Source organism: Sus scrofa, chromosome 17 (genome assembly GCF_000003025.6).
Source record: "Sus scrofa isolate TJ Tabasco breed Duroc chromosome 17, Sscrofa11.1, whole genome shotgun sequence".
Lineage (NCBI taxonomy): Eukaryota > Metazoa > Chordata > Mammalia > Artiodactyla > Suidae > Sus > Sus scrofa.
In genome coordinates, this window is record NC_010459.5 from 37519345 (window position 1) to 37545916 (window position 26572).

General features: G+C 46.7%; 2 protein-coding genes across 23 annotated transcripts in view; both read left to right on the forward strand.

Moving 5' to 3' along the window:
* RALY (RALY heterogeneous nuclear ribonucleoprotein) overlaps positions 1–23117 on the forward strand; it is a 94635-nt gene extending 71518 nt beyond the window's left edge. For 4 of the 22 annotated variants that reach the window (XM_003134403.5, XM_005672868.3, XM_021077811.1 and 1 more), the window contains 7 exons: positions 14488–14752; positions 16184–16256; positions 18787–18953; positions 19671–19784; positions 19974–20254; positions 21500–21548; positions 22766–23112. In XM_003134403.5, coding sequence (XP_003134451.1) covers positions 14497–14752; positions 16184–16256; positions 18787–18953; positions 19671–19784; positions 19974–20254; positions 21500–21544 — 936 coding nt within the window. In that variant the 5' untranslated portion in view covers positions 14488–14496 and the 3' untranslated portion in view covers positions 21545–21548; positions 22766–23112. Of the gene's footprint in view, positions 1–14487; positions 14753–16183; positions 16257–16448; positions 16497–18750; positions 18954–19670; positions 19785–19973; positions 20255–21499; positions 21549–22765 lie in introns of all 22 variants that reach the window. The other 18 variants (XM_021077800.1, XM_021077799.1, XM_021077801.1 and 15 more) reach the window with 12 other exon arrangements.
* The window catches only part of ASIP (agouti signaling protein), a 176173-nt gene continuing 172871 nt past the window's right edge, over positions 23271–26572 (forward strand). Inside the window, exon 1 of the mRNA XM_005672859.3 lies at positions 23271–26194. The gene's annotated coding sequence lies outside the window, so the exon portion shown is untranslated. The remainder of the gene's footprint in view (positions 26195–26572) is intronic.

Sequence of the window (26572 nt, forward strand, 5' to 3'; positions counted from 1 at the left end):
ACCATGTTAAAGGAGTTGAACTTGATTCTTGGTGGTGAAAAGCTGCTGAGGGGTCTTAAACAGGAGACAGGGACACACTTGGCTCAGTGGTTCATCCATGAGACAGTGCTTAGTAATATTTGTGGAATTAGCCTTGCTACTTGAGGGACAGAGACAGAGTGTCTGTGACAGTGGCACCATTCTCAGTCGTCATTAGTTGGGCCAAACATGGTAATGTGGAATGATTCTTAGAGCCTTGAGTTATGTTGTAGATCAGCACCCTGGAGAGAGGTCAGCTTTCTTCCCTTCTCTTATTGGAATGTGGGGGAGTAAATATATATATGCCAGGAGTTCCTCTTGTGGCTCAGCAGGTTATGAACCCAACTAGTATCCATGAGGACTCAGGTTCAATCCCTGGCTTGCTTAGTGGGTTAAGGATCCAGCGTTCCCATGAGCTGTGGTGTGGGTCGCAGAAGTGGCTCAGCTCCCATGTGGCTGTGGTGTAGGCCAGCAGTTGCAGCTACGATTTGACCCGTAGCCTAGGAACTTCCATATGTCAAAAGTGTGGCTCTAAAAAGCAAATAAATGCCAGCGCACGTGCCATTGGCAGCATCAAGCCTTTGTGGAGCTGTGAAGGGGTGGCATTCAGTGTTTTCAAAGAGAAGGATTGTTGTAATGAGGAAAATATTGATTCCACATGAAAGGATTTTAATCAGCTGCCCTTAGCCCTGAGAGACATAGTTCTTGGCTGCAGTGCCAAGTTGTGCACCATCTACCACCTGCTTCCAGCTGACTGGCTCAATGCCAGGATGCCTCTGTCCAAGAAGACCCATCAGCTCTCCATCCCAGAGAATATAATATCCCTGTCCACATTTTTGTAGCACATCTTAGGTAATAGTATACTCCCATATGTTACCTCCTTTGACCCTCACAACAACTTGCACTGCAACTGGGCACGGTGGGGATTTTTATCCCTGTTCACAGATAGGGAGCCTTGAACCAAGCTCAGAGAAGTAAAGTGCCTTCCCAAGTTCATGGAGCTAGTAGAAGTGAGGTTTAGAACCTAGGTCTCTAGATAAGCAGGAATTCAAAGCTAATAATTCCCTATTACTGTTTTAATCTAGGGGGGCAAGTCCTGCCACAGGAGGGGTTAGACTGCCCTCTCTGTATTCCTCTAATATAGGCTGGAAAATGGGAACGTGTGCACTACCATGGCACATTCTTCTACAGCCTTATTCAGAATAGAGTAGCCACAGGATGTGGAGGTTCCATTGGAGACATAACAGTGAGCAAGCAGAGGTTTCTTTCAATTTCAGCCCTTGGAGCATTGTTGCCCAGAAGGGGAGTTCAACCTGCCTTCTAGTCCTCAAGGTACAAAGAGAATTTTCTGGGAACCTTCACATAGGGCCTTCTTCCTGCTCCTCTTCTCAAGTTGTATTCTCTGGGGACTGCTTTACTCTAGATACTCATTTCTTTATTCATTCAATACTTAATGAGTGCCTACTTCTGTGATTCCTTTTATGTTCAAGGCACATTTCCAGATAGTAAAATTTCGGCAGTATGCTTGAAGAGAGTTTATTGCATCCATAGTGATAGTATTCTTTCCTTGATCACACTTCAGCTCTAGATCAATATTACAGTAGAATTCACCTTTTATAATCACAAGAAAATGTTCTGGGTTCCAACAATAACAATAATAACAGTAGCAGCAGCTAATATTTGCGTATTTTCTAATGTACCAGGCATTGTTTTAAACACATTATTTAGATTGTTCTATCCTTTAGCAACCCCAAAGATATGTATCACTACCCCCATTTTATAGGTGAGATAACTGAAGCACAAAGAACTTAAGACACTTACTGAAGGTCATGTCACATAGCCAGTTCATTGGCAGAATGAAGGCATTTGGCTTCAGGGGTTACTCTCTTGACCATATTACAAGGCCTCTGACACAGCAGTAAGCATTTAGGTTTTGGCTCCTGCTTGATGGTAGGCCCTTATTCACAGCAGCATGTTATACCTCTCTCTACATAATATCATATGACCCACTCAGTTCTGGGTTATGCTGAAAAATAGCACCATATTAGCTCAGTTAGAACAAAAACAAGTTTTGTTCACTGATGAAAATTTAGCCACACACCTAGAAGATTCAAGGTACACTATGTGTCTTGGCTCACTGGTTAAGAGCTACTCATCTGCCCTAGACCAGTCATACTCTTGGGTGTACAGTGGCATTCAGGAATGAATCTGATAGCCAGCTTGCTCTCAGGCAACTCCCTAGAAGAAGAGAGAAGACTGCTGTATAAACAGCTGTAATACAAGACTGAAAATTGGAAATACAAAAAGAGGATTACAATATGTTACCCCTTCCTGGCTGGTTTCCTCTCGTGTGGGGAGGAAGGGTCTAGAAATACTAGCCTCTTGAGAAATATACCTTACTTTCAGGTCAGCAGGCTTCAGGAACATGTTAGTCCTCATCAAGCCTAGATCATTTTGGTTGCAGGATATATCAAGACCTAGGGCAGATGACCAAGATAAATCACCTCCTAAAGTGTTTGATGGCACATCCTTTATCTTATCTTTGGCCTGCTTTTGTCCTCTTTTCTTTTTCTTTTTTTCTTTCTTTTCTTTCTTTTTTTTTTTTTTTTTTTTTTTGCTTTTTAGGGCCACACCTGTGGCATTTGGAGGTTCCCAGGCTAGGGATCCAATCAGAGCTACAGCTGCCAGCCTATGCCGCAGCAACGCAGGATCTGAACTGAGTCTGCGACCTATATCAGAGCTCACTGCAACGCCAGATCCCCAATCCTCTGAGTGAGGCCAGGGATCAAACCTGAAACCTTATGGTTCCTAGTCAGGTTCGTTTCCACTGCGCCACAATGGAAACTCCTCCTCTCTCTTTCTTAAGAAAGGAAAAATATCAGGATAGGTTTTTGTAAATTAGTCAGTCTAATACCAAAGTCTACAAGGAGTCAGGTTAAAGGACCCAAAAGAAATGAAATAACCTCTATTCTTTGTTTGCTTTGCTTTTTATAAAGGTTGACAGGGATGGGTGAGAGCAGCTTAGAGCTTGCTACTTACACTGTAGTCCATTGAACACATGAATGCTAGTTCGCAAACTGTTGCTGTTTGGTAAAGAGTACAGAAATGGAGAGTGAGTGCTTAGGAACTTTTACAGTAATATGACATTTTTATTGTACTTTACAAATGCACTTGTTTGTAATGATTAGAAGTTTAAAAAGCAAAACAACAAAAATCTGGTCCTTCACCACAAATAGTTTGAGAAATACTGGCTTTCCTAGTGTGAGGAAGTGAAAAAGAATGTCAGTTTTCTTGCCTTAGAATGATTTTAATAATACCTGCCTCAAATTGTTTGAGGATTACTTGAGGTTAAATAATATTTGGGATACATAATATGTGCCTGCCACTGTGGCATTTATTTCTCACAACTTTGAGGTAAGTTTTGTTATATCATCACCATTTTTCTGAGACTTGTCAGACCTGTAGTCAGTCTCCCAAGGCAATAGAAATAAAAACAAAAATAAACAAATGGGACCTAATCAAACCAACAAGCTTTGCATAGCAAAGGAAACCATAAAAAAGAAAAAACAAAAAGACAACCTATGGAGTGGAAGAAAATAGTTGAAAATAGTGCAAGCAACAAGGGCTTAATCTTCAAAATATACAAACAACTCAGACAGCTCAACAACAAAAAAACAAACAACCCAATGGAAAAATGGGCAGAAGACCTAGATAGATATTTTTCCAAAGAGGCCATATGGATGACTAGTAGGCACGTGAAAAAATGCTCAACATCAGTAATTATTAGAGAAATGCAAATCAAAATTACAGTGAGGTAGCATCTCACACTGGTCAGAATGGCCATCATTCATAAGTCTACAAATAAATGCTGGAGAGGGTATGGAGAAAAGGGAACCTGTACTGTTGGTGGCAATGTAAATTAGTACAACCACTACGCAGAACAATGTGGCGGTTCTCAGAAAACTAAATATAGATAACTGCCATATGATCCAGCAATCTCACTCCAGGGAATATATCTGGACAAAACTATAATTCAAAAAGATACATGTACCCATATGTTCATTGCAGCACTATTTATTATAGCTGAGACATGAAAACAACCTAATGTCCATCAGTAGATGAATGGATACTGAAGATGTGGTACATATACACAGTGGAATACTACTCAGCCATAAAAAGAATGAAATAATACCATTTGCCGCAACATGGATAGAGACTCTCATACTAAGTGAAGTAAGTCAGAAAGAGAAAGATGGGGAGTTCCCCCTGTGGCTTAGTGATAATGAACCCAACCAGCATCCATGAGGACACGAGTTAGATCCCTGGCCTTGCTCAGTGGTTTAAGGATCTGGCATTGCTGCAAGCTGTGCTGTAGGTCGCAGATGCAGCTTGGATCTGGCATTGCTATGGCTGTGGCCTAGGCTGGCAGCTACAGCTCCAATTCTACCCCTAGCCTGGGAACTTCCATATGCCACAGGTGTGGCCCTTTAAAAAAAAAAAAAAAAAAAAAAAGGCAAATACCATATGATTATACTTATATGTGGAATCTAAAATATGTCACAAATAAACCTATCTATGAAACAGAAGCAGACTCATAGACATAGAAAACAATATGTGGTTGCCAGTAGGGAGGGAGGAGGAAGTGGGATGGATGGGGAGTTTGGGGTAAGTAGATGTAAACTATTACTACATTTAGAATGGATAAGCAGTGAGTCCCCCTGTACCGCACAGGCAACTATATCCAGTCTCTCTTGGGATAGATCATAATAGACAATAACGTAAGGGAATGTGCGTATATGACTGGATCACTTTGCTGTGTGGCAGAAATTAGCACAACATTGTAAATCGAATATGCTTTAATCTTAAAAAGGGAAATAAAAACAGAGAGGCAGTAAGTTTGTAATGGGATCTGGATGGGTGCTGGCACTCTCAACCATTTTGCCATGTTCTTTGCAGAGCCTGGCATACAGGGGGCTCCCTGTCACTCCACTTTCTCTGCTTCACTAGAGGTCTGGAGATCCGCTTGCTCATTCCATTACTGACTGACCGTAACTTATTTTGTGACCTTGGGCAAGTCACTTCTTTAAACCTTAATTTTCACATTTACCCTCAGTGGTAGGGATTAGGTTTTATTCTTCTTTGGTTCCCAGCATTTAGCTGGACAGGGCTTGGCATATAATGGGTATAGAGTACTGAGGCAATTGATTACACTAGATGATCTCTAAGGGTTCTTTCAATCTCTACTTTCTGAATATCATAGGTATGTGATATCCTCTTCCCTCTTGAGCATCATGTTCCCCCCTCTCCACCTGGCAGCATGATTTCCTCATGTCTGTCTGTCTTAGGCCATCTTGGAGATAGCCACATGATGCCTGTGTTTTCACTCATTTGCAAAATGTGTCTAGGATAAACCCACCAGTGATAACACAAGTATGGGACAGAAGGGGCTGACTCACAAAGTCAGAAACATGCTCTTACTCCATTCTTACCCGCTGAGGCCTGGGCCTAGGGCAGCACTGCTGGCAGTCCTGCCAGGCCTGAGTAATGGCTGCAGCCTGGAGCAGGGTTTTCCATAAGCTTCATTGGAGTTTCCAGTAATTGGAACATGGCACCTTCTGACTTGTAATGGATGGCAGAACGAGAGGGGCATTTGTCACTGCCTGACTTCCGTGCAGGAAAGAGGCTCATAAGTCACAACTGACAAACCCTTTGATGACTTTTAAACTTCATTTACAGAAAAGAATAGCTATAATCAACCAACAGCAAGCAGTGACTAATCTTGCCACATTATCACTGTGAGAAGCCAGCCTCTTAAGGTGTGGGAAGCGGGAGGAATCCATCCCTCAGGCTCACAGCAAGTGCTCATTGGCTCTTGGACTTGAGAGTATGCCCTCAGCAAGGCTCCATGAGTTTTTTCCCCAAAGCATCAGAAAGTATTAGAAGGTGACCTCCTGGCAGGTACTGGGCACACTTAGCGCAAAGCCATTCTGGGCCAAGAGTAAGAGCACTAGCCAGCTCTTGTATAGAGTGTGTAGAGCTCTGCCACTTCTTGGCTTATATAGGACTGAGTGCTAACCCTTAGTTTCTTCATCTGTTAAGTGGACACAGTATATAGCATCGCCTACCTCATAGTAGAAGACATAGTGCAGTTCCTGGCATGTAGTAAGTGTTCAGCAGGTATTAATGATTAACACTGGAAGGGCCCTTTGTGGTCACATGCTCCAAAACTCATGGTCATGTGGCACCTCAGCAAAGCCAGGATTGATATGCCTATTGCTGGGGGGCAGTGTGAGGAGATGTCATTAGGAGCAGTCTAGTAAATTGGTAAGAACAAAGGCTTGCTGTCCTTTTGTCCTAATCATGCCACTTAATGTAACTATGGACAGATTATTTAAGCTCTCTCTGAGCCTTAGTTTCATCTGTGGAGTAAAGATGATACTAGTATCATCTCTTTAGGTTGTGATCAGGATTCTGAAAGATTATACCTGTAAAGCTTCCAACATAATGCCTGGTATGAATAAAATTGTGCTTTCCCTTTTCTCCCTCAAGACAGGAATTAGTATGCAACTGTCAAGGGAAAAAGAGCACAGAAGAAATTCTATTTCAGACCTTTATTTCTAGCTCTATCCTGCATACACCTATAGGAAGAAGGGCAGAATAGGGGGAACAAAGAGGAGACAGGGGCATGTTTTATACATTGTTCCTGCAGTTCCTCCTGCCAGGCATAGTCTCCATGCTACCACCATGGAAATTTTATGGAGCCTTTTGTGACACACCTGCCCCTTCTCTAATACACTAGACAGCTTTGCTGGGGCTGCGTCACGGGCAGTGGACTCCATCCAGGGTACATTTACTTTGTGGCCCTTGTGTCCCTTACTGGACTGGGAGAGTTCCTTGAGATCAAGTACCAGACTTGTTGCTGAATGAATGAATGAAGGATTCATTTGTTAATTGGCCCAGTGAGTGTTGGGATAGCTATAATTATCATTGAATGGGTAGGTAGGTATTTGGATGACCTCTTTGGTTAAAAACAAAAGATGGAGAATCATTTGTAATTCTCTAACTCAGTACTGGGGATTGTACACCCAAGTTTGTACCTACCCACCCTTTGTTGCCCTTTATCCCATAGCTACAAGGACTGCTTGGCACAGATGCTAAACCTCAGCCTAAGGCCATAGTCAAGGTAGGGTCAGAGTCCAAGATACAGGGAATATAGGGTATATACTCAGTTGATACTGGGGAGAGTTGACTGAGGCCCCAGCTCTACCTTTGGTTTCTGCTGTGGGGTCTCTTCTCAGGGCTAACAGATGCTCAAACCAGTGTTACAGTATAGGACTAGAAACCTCATGGTGTGGCTGGCGTAGAGTTGAGTCAGTAGTTCAGCAAGGCCCGGAACTCCTCTCAGCCAGTGTTCTTTCCTCTCCTGGTCCTATACAGTAGTGATTTGGCAAGCATAGGGTGGGGGCACTTTTATGAAATTTCTAGATTTGCTTCCAGATGCTAATCAAGGGAGAGAACATGCATAGGCTCCCTCCCCAACTGCCTTATTCTCAGGTTGGAGCACTGGAAGACAACCTGGGTAAAGAGCATTAATTAGGGCTGGAGTGTGGAGGATCTAGACTGCAAGGCTAGCTTCATTTGTTTTCATAGGGCATAGAGCAATTGAGTTTCTTATGTAAATATCTACTGGTCCCAGTTATACTGGGCACTGTACACATATTATCTCTAATCCTTGCCCTTCATCCTGGGAGGCTGGTAAAATCCCCATTTTGCAGTTTAAGAGTCAGGCCCAACAAGGCTGAGGGACACGTCTAAGGTTATCTCACATAAGTGGTAAGGCTGGGATTGGAACTTAGTCCTGACTGCAGAGCCTGTGCTGTTTCTGCTATTCCATGTTATTAGGAAACACTGAAGAAGCAGGTTCCTGGAGAGAGGGCTTTCTTAAAAAACAAGTAGAGGACAAGGCCTGTGAGCACTGTTTCCCAGCGTCTCCACAGTGCCAGCACAGAGAATACTGAAGAAATGTTTGTTGAATGAGTGAACGGGATAGGAGTTGGGTAATAATAGAAATAGGTAGGAGTTCCCATTGTGGCTCAGTGGTAATGAAGCTGACTAGGATCCATGAGGACGTGGGTTCGATCCCTGGCCTCACTCAGTGGGTTAAGGATCTGTCATTGCCTTGAGCTGTGGTGTAGGTCACAGACACAGCTTGGATCTGGCGTTGCTGTGGCTGTGGGGTAGGTTGGCAGCTGCAGCTCCCATTTGACCCCTAAGCCACGGGTGCAGCCCTTAAAAAAAAAAAAGAAAAAGAAATCAGTATAATCCCCTATTCATTTATAGTATGTTACAGATGGAACAGAGAACTTTCATATTGATTAATTTATTTGATTTTTATATCAGATTTGAAAGGTAGTCAGGGAAAAGATTATTTCTGTTTTCAGAATAAAGATGACAAGGCTCAGATAAATTACATGACTTGTTGCAGGTCACATGACTAAGAGCAGCAGAGTCAAGCCTCCTGGACCCTTTACACTCCCACCCATCCCAGGAGCCAGCCCTCACTGTTCAGCCTGACAGGAGCTGGGGTTTCTCTTGGGAGTGGAATGGTCAGGAACTAAAGAGCACTCCTTGGGAAATTAGTCCTTTCTGACCAGTAATGATTATTTTGGCAATGCTAATGAGTTGGGGCCTAGCGAGTTTAATGAGATTAATAGACGTTCTGTCATCCCTGGCTGCTTGGTAGCCAGGAACCTCTGGACTAAGGAGGCCCAGGTTGCTGATCAGTATAATTGCTTGGCTTTCTCCAGAAATAGCCTCCCTATCCCTGATAGCTGTTTTCCTTCAAAATTGCCCACATGTCTCCAGGATTATCTAAGGGCAGAGGTCTGGCATAGGCTGGTATGACCATTCATCCCCATGTTAGGGAATAAGGCCAGTGGTATAGTGGTATCCAGCAGGGCTGGCCCAGACAGAGGCTCTAAATAGCACTGGGGGGTGGGGTGGGGGGCATCAGGACCAAAAGTAGCTGCTTCTGTTTTGAAGTGAGTATTTTAAGAAGAGATCCACTGCTGAGGAGGTTTTACAGAATTGGAGAAGTGGGTGTTCTGATGATTGAGTGCCGCGGAGGTCAGGCTAAAGACTAGATCCTGATAGACAGGGCTGAGAGGGCATGAGGTTTGTAAGGCAGAGTCAGAGGCTTAGGACAGCTGAGGCAGTGGCAATGTAGAATGCCAGACAGGAAGCCTGGATTCAAGTCTCCTAGTTACTCCCTTCATTAGCTGGGTGATCTTGAGTAAGTCACATATCTTTGCTGATCCTCATCTTTTTCATCTATAAAATAGGACTAAGAATGTCAGGATCACGGATATAAACTGGCTTTATATCCTAAAGTCCTGTGCAAATGGGAGGCATGGTAATGGAAAAGGGAAAGGAGTAAGGACCAAGGAGAGAGGGTGTGCCTGGCTCAGGGTGACACATTCTTGCCATGAGAATCAGTACCCAAGGCATCTCTCTGCATAGGTTTTTGGGTTCCAGTTCTGGTTTTGCTCTATTAACCAATTAATTTGTCTTAAGCTTCCTTTCCCTATCTAAATTATCTCCTCATAGAGCTGTTGTGAGAATTGAATAAGGTAAGGTCTCTTGACACATCATTGACCCTCAGTAATTAGAGGCTATTATTATTGTGATACCCCCCCATGGGTGGTTCATTTACCTAAAGTTGTGGGGTACAGTACCTTTTAGGGTTTTTCTGCCTTTGCAAAGCCCTATCACTGTTCAGGCTTGAGTTTTGTCTTCCAAACAGCTTCCATTTAAAATGCTTCAATTGGGAAAAATGACTTTTTTTTTTGCCAAATTTCTTCTGTTCTTTTTAGCCTAGAGGAGTAATCCCATCCCTTGGAGCTGTAAATTGCATTTCAAAGCCTGTGTTCCTGGTGGGGTTTAGTTAGCTTAAGGGCCCAGCTTTTATGCAGCAGTTATTTCTCCAACAGATAAAAGCGAAGATACTTATTTGTGGGGGCCAGTCCCCAGTTTTGCAAACATTGTGCCTCCACCAAGCTCCTCACTGTCCTGGAGGCTGGTCTCTCAGTAGTCTAAAAGGAAAGACAGAATATAAGAATCTTAGACATAGATTCAGAGGACCCATGGGGTTCTTGACCCTGCTGCTCACTGGCTATGGCATATCCTGGGCAAGTCCACTCCCCTCTGTTCCTCCAAATAAAGCATCTAAACTCTATACTCATGAAGGTCCCTGCTAATCTGACATTGCAGAAGTCTCTGGGAACAGGTTACATTTTTGAACACCCCCTGCCCCAAGAACAAACCCTCTACCCACCTATCCTTAGCTCATTGCTAAGCATGGGGCCTCTGGGGGCTGCAAACACCTTGCTCTCAATTACACGGCTAATCCATGAGGCTGAGGGAGGGGAGGGAAATAGCTTAGCAAGTCAAGCAGCTTCTGCTGAATAGAATGTCAGTATTTTCTATGGCTCCTAACCTAAGCTAGCAGGAAGCCCAGAAGAGCCAAGAAAGAATTGTGTGGAGAGGATTGAGTTGGGAATGGTTGGTGTGGCGACCAGGATGTTTGGGTCAGAGACTAGAAAAAGGTGCTTGGGGCCTCAGCCCCAGTAGTCCCTCCACTCTGTGTCCCCACTTCAAGGCCATAGCTAGCCCTTCCCACTACCTTCTGGGATATTATCCTCACTGCTTCTTCCCTAACATTTATTGAGCATTTACTGTGTCTTGGGCTTTGTCAGGCTTGCCTCTAACATTTGCAGAACAGTACAGATGGAGACCCACATACAACGTGCCTAAATGTGAGAAGGTTATAACTTAGAAGTGAGGCTGACAGATTGGTGTGTTTGTAACAACCTGGAAGACCCTATTTAGGATTCTATACCTGAACCTGGTGGTTTCAGGAGACCTAGTCTGAGTGCACTTTCTTTTCATTTCCTACCTCCAACTCCATTACTCACTTTGAGGAGCTTCATAGACATGTATGTGGACTCTGAGTTTTTATGAACCCCCAGAGACACCCTTGAGAATATGCACCACAGCAGCAGAGCCTGCCCTGAGAATTGTGCAGGCCTTGAAAGCAGACTGGGGGCTGTAGTTGGGGAATACAGGTGCCTGGAGCATGCTCAGGTAGACATTTCTTCTTGGCTTTGCAGAGCAGCCACAGACGTACATTTTCCAAGTCTCTTCCCTACAGATGAGAAAACTAACCCTTCTGCGACATGGCTTCTGACTGTTTCTCTTTGGCATTGTTCACAGTGTGCTCCAGTCTGACCTTGACCCTCATCTAGAATGGGCCCAGAGATGGTAGTATTAGTAGACTGGAGACATTCAAGTCAGTAATTATTAGATCTTATAAAGAGCTTCACAGTTTGCAAAGTCCTATTGTAAACATTGTCCCAAACCCCAGGTGATAAGAGAAAAGACCATGTAGGGCCAAACACAAAGGACTTTGCTTACCAGCCAAGGAGTGAATGCTGATCCTGCTGTTATATAGCAGGCACAGATGCTCAGCAGAGGTCTGAGGGAACCCAGCATTGATCATGTCCCTGCCAGGTCAGTGGCAGACCTAGCAGTCATCAATAGATATCTATCACCCCTCCTTCTCTTTCTGTCTTAGTCTACACATCTGACCTCATTGTCTTCTTCAGCCAAAGCAGGTGGCATCTCCCTGGGCAAAAACGTTATGGCTTTGAGCTGAACCAACCTGAGAGTTATCTGATACCCATGGAAGAGACCCATGAACTTCTTTTAAAAAAAAAAATTTATTGGGGTATAGTTATCGTGTTGTATTAGCTTCAGGTTCCCATGGACTTCTTACGTACCCACAGATGCACAAGATTAACCTTTGAATGGCTTGTCATCCAGATAGGAGAGGGATTGTCAGAGAACTGTGAGGAATGGGGAACATACATTGAGCATTTCCTGGGTAATTTTCATGGGTAATCTCTTTTGTGTCTCTCCCTGCTTAATAAATGATTGGATGCAAAGGCAAACTGAGTAACAAAAAAAAGCCTGTCCTTCTAGCTCAGTTCCAAACCCACACCAGGCCCTTCATCAATAGCAGGGCCCTCTCAGCCCTCAACCTTTTACCTATGATGATGCACACCTTGGCTACTGCAAGTCCATCCTAGGAGCAGGTTCTTGAGAATCATTCTCCTGTCCAGCCTATGGTTTCCTTGCAGACAGTGCCATCTGCTGGTCAGGAAGTGCCAACTTCTCAGCTGAGAAGACTGAGGAGAAAAGGGTCTCTTACCCTAGTGGGACAAAAGGTATAGATTTCCCATCCTATACTCAGCTCTTCCCTAATTCACTGAAAAGAGGCCCTCTCTGCTTCAAAATATTAGATAAATGGGCAGGTGTTTATGGTTAGCCTAAGTTGTGAGAATATTTCTACACGCTGTGTGGTTCTGAAATAGCTCTAGGGTCAGGTTTTAAGATAGTGTTCCAAAAGGGAGTTGCACCAGCACATAGCAATGAGCAAAAGAGTTGGCCAGAATGTATGAATGCCAAGGCATAATGTTAGGCCTTTCCAATTAAAATAAGCCCCTTTTCCCTTTTCCTCTGGAGCCTGTGCACATATGAAACCTGTCCAAGGAGGGGAGTAGGAGAGATTTGTACAGTCCTTTGGGGTAAAAAACATTGCCTGAGTATAGAGATCAGAGAGTAGGTACAGTATCTAAGCAAAGAGGACAGGATTTGAATAAGTATCAAATGGATAACTCTAAAAAATTAGCTCATTAATGGAGTTCCCATCATGGCTCAACAGTAATGAAACCGACTAACATCGACAAGGACTCAGGTTCGATTTCTGGCCTCGCCCAATGGGTTAAGGATCCATCATTGCCATGAACTATAGCGTAGGTCACAGAGGTGGCTTGGATCTGGCGTTGTGGCTGTGGTGTAGGCTGGCAGTTACAACTCTGATTTGACCCCTGGCGTGGGAACTTCCGTATGCCACACTGTGGCCCTAAACATAAAACAAAATAAAAATTGAAATTAAGGAGTTCCGTTTGTGGCTCAGTGTGTTAACAAACTCGACTAGTGTCCATGAGGTTGTGGGTCCGATCCCTGGCCTCAGTAGGTTAAGGATCCGGCGTTGCCGTGAGCTGTGATGTAGGTTGCAGACACGGCTTGAATCCCATGTTGCTGTGGCCCTGATACAGGCTGGTGGCTACAGCTCTGATTGGACCCTTAGCCTGGGGAATCTCCATATGCCACAGGTTCGGCCCTAAACCAACAAAAATAAAAATAAAAAATAAATTTAAATTAAATTAATTTATTAAGAACAATTCTCAGATAATATGCTGGCATACAGTAAGTAGTACCCTTGAACAATTCATGGGTTAATCTGTATGTAACTTAACAGGCAACCCCCTTTATATCCACAGTTCTTCTGCATCAGTGGCTTCAGCCAACCACAGGAACCATGCAATATTGTAGTATTTACCATTGAAAAATATATAAGTGGACCTTTGGAGTTGAAACCCTATTGTTCGAAGGTCAATTGTATTTAAATTATATTTAGCTCTGGGAGGGAGAGTGATAAAGGTGAGAGAAATGGGCTTTGGGGACCAACAACTTGGGTTTGATTATATGTTCCTGAAGATTAATGAACTTGTTGGAGGCTGGTTTTGGTAAAATATGAATGATAATAATAACATTCATGGAGTCTTGGATTATTCAGTATGGCATGCCCCCTTAGTACATAGTGTGCTCAGTGAGGTTTCTTTTCTTTTTTCTTTTTTGTCTTTTTTGCCTTTTCTAGGGCCACTCCCGTGGCATATGGAGGTTCCCAGGCTAGGGGTCTAATCGGAGCTGTTGCTGCTGGCCTACACATCTGTGATCTACACCACAGCTCATGGCAATGCCGGATCCTTAACCCACTGAGCCAGGCCAGGGATCGAACCCGAAACCTCATGGTTCCTAGTCGGATTCGTTAACCACTGTGCCACGACGGGAACTCCTCAGTGAGGTTTCTTTGGCTCACCTTTTTCGAAATGGCTGGTACCAATAAGATAGCCTTGGTCCACTTCTGGATCAGACTGAGCAGTTTTTATACTACGTTGTCCTAGAGCAGACAGTCCTTCCAGTTACCATTTGACCTCTTTGCTATCATTTCACATCTAAGGAAAACCAGTGTAACCTCAATTAAAGGAGAAGAAATTAATCAAACAGACCAGGGTTCAAATCCCAGCCCTGTTATTCACTAGCTTTGTGACCTCTGACTCTGTGTTTCCTGTCTTACAAAATGTCCTTATTCTGTTTATCATGTCAGTACCAAATGGTAGAACATACATCAGGCACCTGGTATGAAGTCAGCATCCACTAAGATGAACACAGATGGGGAGGCATGTATAGGAAGGCACAAAGCAATCCGGTTTAGCCAGGTTGTGGGCCACGGAAGGCCCTTGAGCCCAGCTTGGGGCCCAGCCTCACAGTGTTCTCTTTCTTCAGGTGGCTACCATGTCCTTAAAGATCCAGACAAGCAACGTAACCAACAAGAATGACCCCAAGTCTATCAACTCTAGGGTCTTCATTGGAAACCTCAACACAGCCGTGGTGAAGAAATCTGATGTGGAGACTATCTTCTCCAAGTATGGCCGTGTGGCCGGCTGTTCTGTGCACAAGGGCTATGCCTTTGTGCAGTATGCCAACGAGCGCCATGCCCGGGCAGCTGTGCTGGGAGAGAATGGGCGAGTGCTGGCCGGGCAGACCCTGGGTAAGCGTCTCTCAGCATGGCCCTGCTCCATCTCTCCATGGGCCTGCACTCTTTAGCTCCCCTCTTACCTGCTTTTCTGTCTCACCACCACCCATAACCCCTGTCTGAGATGTTATAATTTAAATAGTTCTTAGTGACAACACCAGATCCTTAAACCGATGCACCGCAAGGGAGCCTGAAAGGGTTCTAGTTAAAATTCAGATTCTTCAGAGAAAGGGACTAGCACATTGGACTGCATATGATTTAGCCTTTTCTGAAAGCCTGTTTGCTGTATCAGAACATTTACTTATTTATTTGTTTTATCTTTTGTGTGTGTGTGTGTGTGTGTGTGTGGTTTTTTTTGTTTTGTTTTGTTTTTTGTTTTTGTCTTTTTGCCATTTCTTGGGCCGCTCCTGCGGCATATGGAGGTTCCCAGGCTAGGGGTCCAATCGGAGCTGTAGCCACCGGCCTACGCCAGAGCCACAGCAACGCAGGATCCGAGCCGCATCTGCAACCTATACCACAGCTCATGGCAACGCCGGATCCTTAACCCGCTGAGCAAGGGCAGGGATTGAACCTGCAACCTCATGGTTCCTAGTCAGATTCGTTAACCACTGCGCCACGATGGGAACTCCTGTTTTATCTTTTTAAGGGCTGCACCTGTGGCATATGGAAGTTCCCAGGCTAGGGGTTGAATCGGAGCTGCAATTGCCAGTCTACACCACAGCCACAGCAACTTGGGCTCTGAGATGCATCTGCGACCTATGCTGAAGCATGCAGCAGCACTGGGTCCTTAACCCACTGAGCAAGGCCAGGGATCACACCCACATTCTCATGGATACTAGTTGGGTTCTTAACCCCCTGAGCCACAATGAAATCTCCTATATGTAGAGTTTAGTAAAAGGTGAAAGATTTATGTGACCTAAAGAGAAACCAGACTATCATTTACCAAATATTTATTGAGAGTCTTAACATTTGCTAAACACTGCTCTGCTCTAGGCATAAAGAAGGTAGAAGGTTTGTGTGAATGTGCTAATTTGCACGTGGGCAGTTTGTATAGGATGTTAGAGCCAAATCTGAGGCTACATGAAAGTACATGATCTTATTACCTAGATATGTGAACATAGGTCTGAGGGTGTGTGTCTGATGTATGTGTTTATGTGAGTGTACCTGAGAATGCATATAGTGTGAAGTACATGGCTCTGTAAATAAGTGAGCGATTTGTTTGTGACCATGCATGCACGTGTCTGAATGTATATGAATATGTAAACAGGTATATCCATGTGATGTGTGGGTATGAGTAATTTGTGAAGACTTCTATTGTCCATGTTAGTAAAAGTCCATGTGTTTATCATGTAAGCACATAAATTGCTGCACACATGCATAAAGGCGATAGGTGTATGGGCCCTGCTGTCCTGTCAGCTTCTGACTCTGCCCCCTCCCTCTATACAGACATCAACATGGCTGGAGAGCCCAAGCCCAACAGACCCAAGGGGCTAAAAAGAACAGCATCTGCCATATACAGGTGGGGCGCTCTGTCTTGTTTGTCTGTCTCTGTCTGGGTGGGATTGGTCCCTCTTTCCACAGAGGGAGTGAACACTGGTGGTGACGGTGTGCCAAGCCTAGAATTTGGGGAGGCATTTGGAGATGAGGGCCTGTGGAGAGTGGGCTGAGCGGCCGTACCTAAGCCCTGGCCCTCTCCCCTTTGTTTCCCCAGTGGCTACAGCTTTGACTATGATTACTACCGGGACGACTTCTACGACAGGTGAGCAGGGGAGGGGCGTGCCCAGGCATGAAACAGCCAAGCTGGAAGGGTCCTGAGAGATTGCTGGTGCAGCCCACTCAGTCCTCCCAAGTGAGAACCCAAGCCCAGAGTTGTAGACAGGCATCTGCCCAAGGCTGCTCCTCAAGTTGGCAGAGCTGGTACTAGGGTCCAGTTCTGTAGGTGTCCAGGCCAAGAGCTCCCACTACCCTGCACTGTCTCCCAGCTCTCTGACTGCATTTTCTCTTCCTAATTCTGGGGTAGGACTCAATTGGGACTGGACAGCCAGGGCACATATAAATGTCACAAGGTGGACTACAAAACAGGTACAGGGCTAGGTGCAGGGGGTTTGAGCCCTTGCATTTCTGCTGTTTAGTTTCCTTACTCTCTGAGGTGCCCAGCCAGCGGAAGGACCCTCAGAGCTTAGTCTGAACCTCTTAGCTTTATATTTATAGCCAGAGGCCAGCAGTCCTTTGGAGGTCTGAATTAGTCCTTGGTAGGCTGTTGGTCCATCTCCAAGTCTGCCTAGACCCCAACCTCCATGGCAATAGCCACATTCTTTTTTTTTTTTTTTTTTTTTTTTTTTTGCTTTTTAGGGCTGCACCATGGCATGTGGAAGTTTCCGGGCTAGGGGTTGAATTGGAGCTGCAGCTGCTGGTCTACAGCACAGCCACAGCAACATGGGATCCAAGCCATGTCTGCAGCCCACACCACAGCTCACGGCAACACTGGATCCCTAATTCACTGAGCAAGGCCAAGGATCAAACCTATGTCCTCATGGATACTAGTCGGGTTTGTAACCCACTCAGCCACGTCAGGAACTCCGACTAGCCACATTCTTGTGTGGAAATTATGGTGGGGGCTGACCAAAACTTCTTTTTACTCATTCTCTTCCTCTCTCCCTATCAGCCTGCTCCAGGCTATTCAGGAAGAACAGAACCTCTCTGAACCTCAGTTTTCTCACCCTTGAGTGATTTCAGGAGATAGTAGTGGAAAGTGCCCTAGCCTGGGAGTCAGAAGACCTGGGTGCTAATGTCAGCTCTGCCACTGAATGGATTCATGACTTTGGGCAAATCCCCTCCTAGTCTGTGAAACGGGCTTGCACCAAGTGATAACTCAGGGCTCTTCCAGCTCTGGGATTCTGTGGTTCAGTGATTCTGACCAAGGCCAGAGCCGCCCCCTCCCCTTGGGGCAGAAATGCAGGGTCTGGGACTGGGTCTGTTCCCAGAGATTCTCCATCTCCAGCCATCACCATCCCAGGGCCGGGGCTCCCTAAACAAAGGAGTACCAAGGCCTGGGGCATTGAATTGCTTAGTGATGGCAGGTTTCCCATAATACACCCCAGAGGCTGCTGTTCGCCCTGCAGAAAGGTGGCAGCAGCAGCAGTGGGAGAAACCCCTACTCAGCCTACTGAGCTTCTGCCTAATAAGGAAAAGAAGCCCTCAAGGGCTGGGTGATGGCATCAGGGGCAGCATGCTCTCTGGGATGAGGGTCTGATTGAGCTGCCTAGCCTGATGTACCTGTTCATTGGTCCTCTTGCAACTCCATTGCTGAAGGGGAGTGAGAAGGATAGGGGTGACTAGGGACCGCCCTAGAATGAGCAAAGGCTTTTGGACTCCAGCTTCATCCTCTTAGATCAACATAGGCCCCTGAGTTGAGGGTCTCGGTACCCTGGCCTTTCATCTGTCACTCCTTCTAACCTATGTTTTTAACCAAGTTCTCCTATGCTTTACCCTCATAGCAGCCTCGGAGGTGCAGGGGGCAGGGAACAGAGAATTTGGGGTCACCATCCTCACTAGACAGATGGGAAAACTGAGGCTCAGGCAGGCTTAGGGATTGGCTCCCACTCCCACACCAGTGTTGAGCTGAGGATTTGTACTGCTTCAGGGAGATTCGCAAACTGACTGGAGCCTGGGGTGGCAGTTGACTGAACAGGAGCTGGGTCAGGTAATAGAGTAGGCCTGGGCATCAGAGTGATCTAAGGAAGTCTCCTTTCTGGGGCTGTTCTTAGTTTGCTCCTGTGTTGAGTGGTGCTATAACTATTGCCACCTGTCACCTCCCCTGTCCTTACCCAGCCTGGATGGTAGGAAAAGTAGAAGTAGTAAGGACTCCAGCTGCTATTAAGTTCAGGAAAGCCCTTCCTCTTCACCCTCAGGGCTTGTTGGGAGCAGGCAGAGGTCTGAAATGCAGGCTGCCCAGCCCTTTACCAGTCATACCTGTGTTGGTCTAGGGTCACAGTGCCCCCTGGTGGCCACAGGCTATGCTGCAGCCTCTGGCCCATTTGCTCTCACAGGCTCTTCGACTATCGGGGCCGCCTGTCACCAGTGCCAGTGCCCAGGGCGGTCCCTGTGAAGCGACCCCGGGTCACAGTCCCCTTGGTCCGGCGTGTCAAAACCACCATACCTGTCAAGCTCTTTGCCCGCTCCACAGCTATCACCACCGGCTCAGCCAAGATCAAGTGTGAGTGACTGTATCTTCTTACTAGGTATTTTGTATTTTTTGTCATTAGCAAAATAATAGAATCACTTTTTTTTTTTTTACATTGGAAGATAGATAAGGGAACAAATCTCCCACAGTTCTGCAGCTCTAATGCAACTCAGTATTTTCATTCATTTTTAAGAGGAAAAGGCCAACATTTGAGGAGGAGGGGCTTGGGTTAGGCACAGAGTCCAGTGCTATGACATGGAGCACAGTGAGGTGTCATCTTTCCTTCAGTAAGGACAAGGACAGGTCCACACAGGCCCGCTCCTCCACATTCATTCTGGTATGCACATGCTGTGGTCAGGCATTCAGGAAATCTGACTGTAAAAGACATATTTATACACCTTGAAAGAAAGATACTACTCTGTAATGCAAACAGAAACACATGCTTGTTCAGGTACACACAGAGATACACATCACACGCCTCCTTTCTTATCCAGCCCCAGTCCCTTTCAGAATTGGAAGATCAAGGGAAGAGATCCAGGTTCAGAAGGGTGAGCTGGTCACTGTAGGAATGGCCTCCAGGAAGTCTCACAGGGAAGCCACAGGCAGCTCTGGCCTTTTGCCTGGCCAGAAAAAGAATTGTGGACAAAGACCACTGGCTTACCTTCTAACTGACAGAACGGGGCTAGGGTCTTGTGCTAGTGTCAAGCTCCCAGCCCCCAGGTGACATCCCTGTACTCCATCCACTCCCAGTAAAGAGCAGTGAACTGCAGGCCATCAAGACAGAGCTGACCCAGATCAAGTCCAACATCGATGCCCTGCTGGGTCGCTTGGAGCAGATTGCTGAGGAGCAGAAAGCCAATCCAGGTCAGCTTCCCAGGGTCCTTGCCCAGCTCAGTGACCAGGGGCACAGGGCAGGGAGTGGGGAGGACAGTGCACGGGGCATGGGCTGTGGCCTCCAATCCCACATGGACCAGCTGTGCTGAGGCGTAGTTTCTGCTGAGATCTGCTCCAGGCTGAATTTGATTCCCCCTCCCCCATTCCTTCCCTCTGAAGACGGCAAAAAGAAGGGCGAAGGTGGCAGCGGCGGTGGCAGTGGCAGCGGCAGCGGCGGTGGCGGCAGCGGCGGTGGTAGCAGCGGCGGTGGCAGTGGTGCTGGCAGTTCCAGTGGTGGTGGCAGTGCTGGTGGTGGCGGCAGTGGCAGTAGTGGTGGCAGTAGCCGGCCACCAGCCCCTCAAGAGGACACGGCTTCTGAGGCAGGCACGCCCCAGGGAGAAGCACAGGCTCGAGATGACGGCGACGAGGAGGGGCTGCTAACACACAGCGAGGAAGAGCTGGTGAGGGGATGGCTGGGAGGGACTGGGACTGGACTTTGCACTCCTGGTGGCAGGAGGGCCGCAGGGAAAGGGGGCACTTCTGAGCTGGTTGGCCACCCTGTGAGCTTCCTCCTTCTTCCTTCTCAGGGGTTCGAGTCCTGGGAGGAAGAGAGGGAATGAGTAAGAGTATTTAGCTATTTCAGCTGCTAGTCAGAAATCTCACTGAGGACTGGGGCAGACCTCTCTGCAGCCCAAGACCCATTCTGGACTCTTTCCCACATGAGTTGGAGAGGGAAGAGTCATGGGCTCAGGCATATACAGTCTGCAGAGTTCAGAGAGTAGGAGGGGCATTGCCTGGGGCAGCCACAGGGATTGTGGGTATCCACTCTACCTGAGGATTGTCTAAAAGCCATTGTTGCCTGAGCATGAAACAGGCTGTCTCAAGAAGGAGTGAGTGAGCTTCCTGTTTGTTGTTGGAATTCTTCAGATTGAGGCAAGGAGCTTATATTAAGTGGGAAGATTCTGAGTCTATGAGATGCCTGTGGTGTGTCTACTGCTTGTTTACTGAACACTTACTGAGCACCAGGCCCTGTAGTTCACACCTTTTAACTTCATTTAACCTTAATAGGAGCCCTGTAGTGTGCAAAGTATAATTCTTGTCACATTTTACCCAATGAGGAAACTGAGACTCAGAGGAGTTAAGTAGCTTGCCCAGGGCCTTGTAGCTAATAAAGTTTGAGCCAGGATTGTAGCCTGGACTTCTTCAGCGGGTCTGTGAACTTTCTCCATGTGGCTGAGTTCCGCTGTAGGGACAAATGGGCTCATGGTCATAACAGTTATAGGGGCCTCCTCATGCCCAGCTTGTCTCTTCTTTGCACCTAGCCTGATACCCTGTCTTACTTTTTCAGGCATCGTAGTACTGCTCCATGAGGGCCTAGTGAAGGTGTAGATTCACCTAAGGTGGGGAGCTCACCAGCCTTCTAGGCTTTCAGCCTGCTCCAGTCTGAGGTCTTTCTGTGTAGAGACGCGTCCTGCCACACTTCGAACTTCCTTGATTGGTCCTTTCTCTCTGCTGAGGGGCCCTCAGACTACCCTGTCAGGATCCCAAGCCAGTCTTATTTAGTTATTTAGACTGGTCTCATAGTTATTCCCTTTGGCTGTCCCTCCCCCTTTCTGAGTGTAGTCTCCATATGTGCTCTGGGCCCAAGGGTAGGACAGAGCTTGCAGTGAGTGATGTATGGTCCTTTGTTGTCCCCTCCCTATCAGGAGCACAGCCAGGATACAGACGCGGAGGATGGGGCCTTGCAGTAAGCAGGTACGGGGGTCCCAATGGGGAAGGGTGAAGTGGATGGAAGGCATGCCATGAAGTAGACCTGGCCAGGGTAGTGCTGTGCACAGCAGTGAAGGTCGTGGCATCCCCAGCCATCCTGCCCTGCCACTTAGTGGTGGGGGCTTGGTGGGTTGCAGAGACAGAAGCAAGGTATGGGCTAGCTAGGTCCACCCAACAGGAGTTCCCTCAGTGCACTCCAAGCCACACTGCCTGTCTCCACTTGTGAGGATCTCCAAGTCTAGTGGAGGAAGACAAACCATTACCACCCAGTGTGAGCAGGATGACAGGGGCTGGGGAACCAGGGGGTCAAAGAGAGGTGTGGTGGAAGAGGTGGTGTGTAGCTGAGCCTGTTCAGGATCGAGAAGCATCTGAGGGAACACCTTAAGCAGAGGCACAGAACTCTGGCAGTCCTCAGTCTGTGGGAAATGGCCAGCAGCCTCCTGTGGCTGCAGTCCCAGCTCTGCATAGTAGGGAGGGGGAGCTGCTCATCACCAGAGGGTGATGATTATGTCAGACATAGGGGTTGGGGTTTGATCCTGTTTGGAGAAAATGCCTGTATGCCCTGGCCCCACAGGTTGTGATTGTAAGAGATGTAGAAACTGAGGCACCGAGGGGGGGTGGGGAGGGACCACATATCTCACAAGATCCCAGGGTGATAATTGGTGGAGCCTAGATTCGAGCCCAGTGGTGTGTGGCCTCGAAGCCCACCCTCCAGTTGGTATTTAGCACCTTGCTGGCCCCACCCTAAAGGGAAGCCAGGCCACACCAGCTCTACTGATACTCAGCCCTGTTGCTTTGCGGGCCATACCCAGAGTAAAACAGGCTTGGATTGAGGAAGACCTCAAACAGCAGAGGTGTCTTTACACAGGGCACATTCATGCTATGAGATGCTCCACTGTTCATCTGTGTTCAGGCAGTCTTTCCTCTTGGGGCTTTTTGGTTTGTTTTACCTGGGAGGCTAGGATTTACCTTGTTCAGCCAGTTCACAGGAGAGGGGCAGGGGGTTCAGTTCAGGTGAAGAAATGAAGGCTTAGGGAGTGGGGACTCTTGTCAAGGTTGCATAGCCAGAAAGTTAGGCCAGAGCCAGAGCACTGGCAGTCACTGTCTGCAAAGAGCAAATACCATCAATTTTTTCCTCTTCCCAAGAGCACAAAGGGGCTCTTCCTCTCAGCCTTAGTCTCTCTTTTGTCTCTCTTTCTCAGCCTGACAGGAGTGATGGCCACCGGCAGGAGAAGGGTGTGCACTGTACCGGGCTGGGCACCCACCCCTGGATGCCACCCCCAGCGGGTCCCAGAGGAGAGCTGGCAGCAGGCACCTCCTCCCTCCCTCGTCCCAACCAGTGCCACATTCTCTGCAGGTGGAGTTTTTGGCATCCCCTCCACACTCCCTTCCTGTTGGCAATGCCCAGGCCAGAGGGCAGAGCACAGTTTCCCTACACTCTGCCTTCCCTCCCCAGGACACTCCCAGGCTGGGGGTTTTTCTATAGGTTTGGAGTGGGGCGGGGGAGGGACAGGGAGGAGACCCTGACAATAAAGAGATTGGATCCCAACTTGCTTTGAGATGGGATGGTTTGTGTTTTCTCATGAAGGTACCCTGGCCCTCTTGTCCATCCAGAAAGCAGGTCTGCTACACCTCCTTCTGTTCTCTCCTTCACTCCTCCCTGCCAGGCAGCATGGTCTAGGGTCTCTCATACTGATCTGCCTGAGCCTTAGTTTCTATGTCTAAAATGAAGGTTAACAATGGTTAGTAGGGTTGTTGGGGAGGGTCATATATGCCATGAGAGCACTTTTATGGTTGAAGTGCCAGATATTTTTCATCCACTTGGTCAGGCAGTGAGTGCTAGGTCCAGGCCTCAATTTCTCACTATTGATCTGATCTTTTCCAGCTCTAAAATGGTTCTAGAATTAGCCAGTTCCCTCCCTTCTGTGTCCTGGTTTAGGACCCTTTTTTTTCACAGGGATCTCTGGCAGCAGGGGAAGAGGTAGAGGTTGAGGCCTTCCATCAGAGATCCAGACCTGGCGTGAAAAAAATAGCTCCTTGGAACTGATCAGAAAACTTGAGTCTGGAAAGATGAAGGTTCCAGAGGAAGGGGCTAGGGCCACAGGGAGCATCTCATCCCCCTGAAGAGCCCTTGGTAGAACATATCCCTACAATCCCTGAACCCACCATCTCTCCTTGCTGTTCAGAAAGTCAGAGCCTTGCACTGGCTAACCCACTTGCACACCTGGGTAGGTGCTCATGCTCCCATCTCTGCAAGGTGGGAACTGCTGCCCTGGACTGGAACTTGGGCGAAGTCCAAAGAAGGGGTTTTGGAGCCTGGTAAACGTCACCCTGAGGGCTGGTAGTGTGTTCCTGTATCCCTGGGGCTTAGTGCTGTGCACCCGTTGTACTATAATAACACTTCTAGTCTCTACAACTGAGGCACTCTTCAGAGCTAGGGGGACAGGTAACAGCAGGGGCTATGGGCTTCCTTAGCATGCTAGACATAGAGGGCCATGAGCACAGCAGGGAAGACCCTTTCCAGGGTTGGAAACATCTGCCTTGTCCAGAGGCCCTGCCTAATTACCTGGGCACCAGGACATATTCTGGACCCAGTGAAAATGGGACATCCAACCTGGCACCCTAGAAAAGTCCCTCAACTACTTCAGACACTGAGAAGGCTCACAGTTGGGCCCTTGAGTTGGGAGGTTCACATCCACAAAACCCTCCATATATATTCCCGTCCTCCCTGTTGTCTGGGGCCAAGAAAGACGTCTATTTCACTGCTCAACAATTTTCACTTTTTCTGCCCAACTTCTGAAAACCAACAGAAGATCGTGAAGAAATGTGATTATTAATAGATCCAAAGGACCATATTTTCTAGATGTTTTCAAGATCTGAAGGAGTTCCCTAGTGGTACAGAGGGTTAAGGATCCCTAGCCTGGGAACTTCTATATGCTGCAGGTACAGCCAAAAATATATCTATCTGTATATCTGAAGCATCAGTGGTGATCCTAGCAGCCATCTTGAAGGACAATCAGAGCCAGTAGGTTTCCTGGATTGTGAGCTAATACCTCCCCACCCCACCCCCTGCTTGTACTGCTGCCAATAAGGTTTGTGACCCTGGTAAGTCTTTTTCCTTGCCAGGTCTGTTTCCTCATCTGTGTAAGGAGTTGGCCTAGATCAGAGATAGCAAATGTGCCTTAGTTAATACTTATTTAGTATAACAAAATCATTTTGAAATTTAGTAACTTTAATGAACATCCATTTAGCTTCTGGTTCTGTGGCTTGGCAGTTTTGGCTGTGCCCAGCTGGGTGGTTCATCTGTGCCCTTATGTGGCTGAAGTGAGCTGGAAGCTGGTTGGGCCTAGATAACCACCCACCTGTCAAGTAGTTGGGCAGTGGGGCCAGCTGGGCCACATGCTCCTAGCATCTAGCAGGCAAGGCAGGGTAAGCAGGTGCCCTTCAAGCTCATGTTTGTATCATGCTTGTAAGGTTCTGTTGGCCAAAGCAGATTATATGGCTAAGCCCATAATTCCTCTTATGGCTATAATTTATCTCAAGCCTCATTTCACTTTCCAATTCAGAACATTTAGTAGCAACTGCTGGAGTGCTTTTTGAGGATTTGGAGCAGTTTTTAGACTGTTAGAAAATAGTTACATGATATTTTGGTCATGTTGTTTATGGGGAAGGAATTGAAATGTGGGTATGAGAGTCATACCCTGGCCAGGTCATAACAAGGACATTATATGCTATGCAGTGGGCCATCTGATGAGACCACAAAAATACAGAAGGTAGAGTAGGGCAAAAGATTCTAAGTCAGGTGTCCTGGGTTTGAATCCCAGCTGGGCCATTGATCGCCTTTGGGAAATCAAAATCTCTACCTGTGGACACATTGTTCATAATAAAATTATTCCATAATAATAAACCACTTCCTGAATATCTGCTGTGTAAAAGGCACATTATACACACACTTAGTTGATCTCCACAACCACCCTTTTAGGTGGATATAGTGTGAACTTTCAGTTACAATTTATAGAAATTGAACTCAATCCTGCTTAAGCAGGAGGAAGTTTACTGTTTCACAAATTTAAAAGCCCAGGGATAGATTTTCAGACCCCATGGGACCTGGGGTTCAAGAGTTGCCATCAAGACTGTTTATCTATTCCTCAGCTCGGCTTCTCAGACAGGTTCTAAGTGGTGGCAGAGCATGGCCACAGGGCGTGAAGCATGGAGGACAGAATCCCCAAAAGGAAAATATGAGTTCTATGGCTGGAAGAAAGGAGGCTTGTGCTGACAAAAATAGGTCTTTATTGTGTACTATGACCATGTTACAGATTTTACAAGGGTAGAGGTTCTAGAACATGGCCCCATGAACTGGTGGTATCTATATCCTCTCCCCTTTATCTGGACTCTGTTTTATTAGTAGAATATGGTGATGGTGATGCTATGGCAGACTCCCAGTCCTGTTTTTAAAGAACTAGCATTTTCCACTTTTGTGTTTGGAGACCCAGCCACCATGCTGTGAAGAAGCCCAGGCCACATGAAGAGGTCATGTGTACATGTATGTTCCAGCTGACAGCCAGTATCAACTGTCAGACACAAGGAAGCCTTCAAGATGACTCCAGCCTAGCCACTATCTGGAGAACCAAGTAAGAATTACCTCGTTGACCCCAGTCAAACCCCAGCACCATGAGTGATTATAATCAAAAACTTGTTGTTGCTTTGAGGCCACTAAGTTTTGTAGTGATTTGCTATGTATCATTTGATAACCAGAACACAAACTGAGACTCAAAAAGGTTAAGTAACTTGTTCTACTTTGGGGGGCTGGGTTAGGAGTATAGACCCTGTGTTGAACTGAGGTTCTATCCAGACTTTGTTGTATGACCTTAGGCATCTCACTGAGCCTCATCTTCCTCATCTGAAAAAAACAGAAAAGAGCAAATACTTTTTTTCCTTAAAAAAAGTAACAGACTATAATTTCCTATTTTCTTTCCTTTTTTTTTTTTTTTTCCCAGTCTTTTTAGGGC